The sequence below is a fragment of the Chrysochloris asiatica genome, unplaced genomic scaffold (assembly GCF_000296735.1).
Source record: "Chrysochloris asiatica unplaced genomic scaffold, ChrAsi1.0 scaffold00081, whole genome shotgun sequence".
In the NCBI taxonomy this organism is placed as follows: Eukaryota; Metazoa; Chordata; class Mammalia; order Afrosoricida; family Chrysochloridae; genus Chrysochloris; species Chrysochloris asiatica.
The window spans coordinates 697,706-702,625 of record NW_006408599.1 but is presented as its reverse complement, the minus strand read 5'-3'; the positions used below and the strand labels follow the sequence as shown (position 1 = coordinate 702,625).

The window sequence follows — 4,920 nt, the reverse complement described above, 5'->3', positions numbered from 1 at the left end:
AACAACAACACAGAGGGAATAGAAGCAAATACTGTTGAATGATGAAGCATGCAAGGGGGATCATGAAATCATTGCAATGACATGAAATGATGTTTCCCATGTAAACTATCACTCAATTCACAATAAAAACTTAAAAACAACAACAACACTCTATTAGAAGACCCTCTCCAGACTTTTAGAAGATCTTTATAAATTGATTATTAGTTATGACAGTCAATATGATTGCTGCATTTGTATTCACATACAAGAAATTTCCAACTAAAGCATACTCCTCAAATGGCTTATACCACTTCAATTCCTATTACAACAGATGAAGGTGTTTAAGACACAGGAGAAATGTATGTATTTATGCTTAATACCTCCAAATACTATAAAAATGGTATTGGAGGGAGATATAAGCAAAGGTTCAAAATTAAAAAGAAGTAGCTTTAACTTTGCAAGGAGGTTGTGTCAACCATGCAGACATCTAGATAGTGCAATCTTAGGGCAAGTTAACACTGGATGCATTGTGTCCCGAGTCTGACTGAATTGACCTAACATTGAAAAATAGCCAAAAAAGTTGCCCACAACCTTTGGCAGCAATTTGTTCCCTGATAAAATGTTCACTTATTGTCTAATAAACACTATAATTTCCAATTCTACTGAAAAAACAAAAAAGCAGGTTTGTTTGTTCTTCTGGCAGTCCATGGTATATTCAATACCCTTCACTCACATTGTAATCCAAATGCATTGATTGTTCTCCAGTTGTCCTTATTTACAGTCCAGCTTTCCCATGCATGTGAGGCTATTGAAAAGGCCATGGCCTGGGTTAAGCACATCATAATCCTCAAAGTGATATGTTTGCTATTTAACACTTTAAAGATGTCTTCTGCAGACTTGCCCAATGGAAGACATTTGATTTGACTGCTGCTTCCATAAGTATTGATTCTATACCCAAATAAAACGAAATCCTTGACAACTTCAATCTTTCTCTGTTTATCAAGATGTTATTGGTCCAGCTGTGAAGATTTTTGTTTTTTTTACATTGAAGTACACTCAGGTTTTTGATATTCACCAACAAGTATTCAAATACTCTTTACTTCCAGCAAGGTTATCATCTGTATATCACACATTGTTGATGAATTTCCCCCAATCCTGATACCAAGTTCTTCTTTATATAACCCAGCTTCTGAGCTTATTTGCTCAGCATACAGATTGAAGTACGGTAAAAGGACACAACACTGATGCACACCTTTCCTGATTTTAAACCATTCAGTGTCCCCTTGTTTCATCCAAGCAACTGCCTCTTGGTCTGTATACAGATTCCTTATGAGTACAACTAAGTGCTTTGGAATGCCCATTCTTTGTAATCTAATCCATAGTTTGTTATGACTGATACATTTGAACGCCTTTGTATAGTCACTAAAGCATAAGCAAGTATCTTTCTGGTATTTTCTGGTTTCAGCCAAGATCCATCTAACATTAACAATGATAACCCTCATTCCATGACTTCTTTTGAATCTGGCTTGGATTTCTGGTAGTTTCCTGCTGCAACCATTTTTAAATTATCTTCAGCAAAATTTAATTGCATGTGGTATTAATGATATTATTGAATGATTTCCATAATCTATTGGGTCACCTTTCTTTGGAATGAGTATAAATATGGATCTCTTCCAATTGGTAGCCATGTTGTCGTTTAGATTTCTTGGCAGAGATGAGTGAATGCCTTCAATACTGCATCAGTTTGTTGAAACATTTCAATTCATATAGTCAATTCTTGGAGCCTTGGTTTTCTCCAATGCCTTCAGTGCAGTTTGGATTTTTTCCTTTAATAACATTGGTTCTTTATTATATGCTATCTCTTGAGTCCTGGTGTGGTGATGAGGGCTAATGCACTGGACTGCAAAGTCGGTTTGAACCGCAAGGTCTGTGGTTCAAGTTCATCAGTTGTTCCTTGGAAACCCTATACAGAGTCACTATTGGTGGGAACTGACTTGATGGTACACTAACAATAAATTTTTTGAAATGTTTGAACATTCTTTTGGTACAGTGAATCTGTATACTCTTTCCATCTTCTTTTGATGTTTTCTACATTATTCAAATTTTTGTCCTTAGAATCTTTCAGTATTGCAATTCAAGGCTTGATTTTCTTCTTGAGTTTTTTCAGCTTTGAGAAATGCTAAGCATGTTCTTTCCTTTTGGTTTTATAACTCTAGGTCTTCGCACATTTTATCATAATACTTGACTTTGTCTTCTCATCTTGAGTTGCCTTGAAATTTTCTATTCAGCTTTTTATATTTCATCATTTCTTCTAGTTGCTTTAGCTTCTCAACATTCAAGAGCAAGTTTCAAAGTTTCTTCTGACATCCATTTTGGTCTTTTCTTTTTTTCCTTCTTTTCAATTGTAGGCAGCAATGTCTTTGGTAATCTGGTGTGGTGTTGTAGGATAAGCATTGGACTGCTAACCTCAAAGTTGGCTGTTCAAACTTACTAATCACTCCTTGGAAAACCTACACAGGGTTGCTGAATTGGAAATTAATCAACTGCACTTAACCAACTGCTTTGTCTTTAAGAAGGAATTCATTACTACTTAATACATCAGCAGTTTGCTTAAAATGTTTTAGGATAACGAATTCATAGGGAAAAAACAGTAAATGTGCCCTCTGGTGATACAAAGATGGGAAAACTGGATAAAGAGCACAGATCCTTTTAGCCAGCAAGGCCTTGAATGTAAAGTTTAACAGCTGGTGTCCACCTTTGGCCTGATGTAAAAACTTGACTCAGTGGGCGTTTTGATTCAATGTCATACACTCCAACTTACGACATAAACTGATGTGGCAAGTGCATCTTCCCAACAAGCAGGGGGCCACAATTAGAACATGAGTATCATTACAGCGAAGTGTAGACAACACAGCGAACACTGTTTCCACACTTTAGATTTCACATAAGCTGAAGTGGGAATGGAAACTACTATCTGGAGAGCACCCCTCCTAACTAGAGTTTTAATAATGGAAACAGTTTCTCTGATCAACAGACACTAATTGAGAGTTTGGACAGTATAAGCATTCAGCCTTGAAGCTATCAACTATAAAAATACAATCAACATTCCAGGATCTCTGTGATTAAGGTAACATGATGTGGGGACAAAACATAATAAATGCCATCATCATTTCTCGATGGACCCAAATGTATCCACTTGAAGTAGGTTCAAGGACCCACACTTGCTATCATGATCCTTTTCCTCTCTCCCAATCCCAATCTTTATGTCCCCCTCTCCTCATCCCAGACTCATTTGAGCAGGTCTCTTCTCCCCTTGCCTTGAATCTTGTTGCAAAATTTCTAGGACTAATGATAATATATTCCATGCTTGTGTTAAGCAAAGAACCATGCACCTCAACCCATTTATCCTTTACTACCTTGTACCCAGCAACCACCCAGTCCCCACCAGACAAACGGGGGAAGGGAAACCCTCAGTGCTCTCTGCTAGGAAATTCCTTTTATCACAATTAAATTCCTATAATGGTTGTGATGGAAAAAGTGTGGAGTCAGGACAATTCAAATCATTTTACAACTATGGGCAAGGCACTTCCTTCCCTCAGACCTTAGTTTTCTCAATTGTGGATAAGAGAGTTGGGCCATATTAATGGTTTTCAAGGGTGCTTCATGGAGTCCTACAAGTCACACAGAGCCTCCTCAGGGATTACCAAAGAAAGAGTGGCAGCTAACAAACAGCTCCAAGTACATCTCTTTTCCTCTATAATCAGAGCAGTGCTGAGCTTTTATTTTATATATAACTTCAAATTACTTAAGAAGTCTTTAGTTAAAAAGTATGAAAATGCTTAGCATGACACCTGCCATAAAAAAGGCACTCATTATCACTTACTGAATGAAAGCCAAAGGAACTGGGGTGATTTCTAAGATCCTTTCCAGTTATGATCTTTTAGGGTTCTAGAGATACTTAACATTACACAGGAATTTTAGTTAAGGTAGCTCTCTGCTTGTTTTGCAAAGGTACCAAGACTTTTTCTGCAGGTTCGTTTTGGGGAACAAAAGTATGCCCAAGCTTATTCCAGAAAATAATTCCCTATAGCCACTGGATATAAAGATTCAAATAGTTGGAAATGAGAGAACATCTTTGATAAGTTAGAAAAAGTATATGGTTTAAAGGATACCCAAGTCTGTGTTCCTACCAAAAAATCTAAATGTAAGACAAGTGACTTGCTAATATGCTAGTGAAAATATCAATCCCCCTACAAAGTTAAATAAAAATAAATAAATAAAAGGGCCAAAACATATTCTACACCCTTTGAAAGTTATTCTGTGCACAATCATTGCTAACACCCCACTGTGCAGGTAATAAGGATAAGGAAGATGATTAGACTTACTCTGTGATTTTGGGGTCCAAGTTGCCAATCCATAACCGATGCCCTTCCTGTAGGGAGCCCTCTGAAAGGATGGATGCATTCTCCAGGGGAAGAGTTTGGGTTTCTGTTTCCATCAATCTCTACGCAATACTAAAGGAAATGTGAACATTCAGGCAGGAGAGGAGTGTGAACATGAGACTTCAAATTCAATTCAGCAAACATTGATTCAAGGAGGGCATGCCCTCTGGGCAGTCCTTCAAAGTCCTGTTATACCACAACCACAGCCCCAACATCAGTTCCCCTGGGGCAGCTCCTCTGGCAGCTAGAACACAGAAGCTGCCATTTAAGGTGGAAGGGGGTGTGTTCTGTGTGTAGAAAATCAAAGTTTCCCTCCTCCCAAGCCAGAGAGGCTGACTGGGCAGAAGGCCAAAGTCTCTATTACTACACGCTACTCGAGTTCAACAACAGTCACCCACCCACAATAAGCCTTGGAAACTACCAGGAAGAGTCTCAAAGGCAATACAGGAGTTAGAGGGGAGTTGGGAGTGGGTGGGGGGAGGGAGAGCAGCAAGAGAGC

At 38.3% G+C, this 4,920-nt stretch overlaps 1 protein-coding gene across 1 annotated transcript in view; it reads right to left on the bottom strand.

Annotated features, from left to right (window-relative positions):
* RBM18 (RNA binding motif protein 18) overlaps window positions 1-4,477 on the bottom strand; it is a 22,008-nt gene extending 17,531 nt beyond the window's left edge. The window contains exon 1 of the mRNA XM_006865655.1: window positions 4,365-4,477. Within this exon, the coding sequence (XP_006865717.1) occupies window positions 4,365-4,477 (113 nt within the window). The remainder of the gene's footprint in view (window positions 1-4,364) is intronic.
* Between the last annotated feature and the right edge of the window lie 443 nt (window positions 4,478-4,920).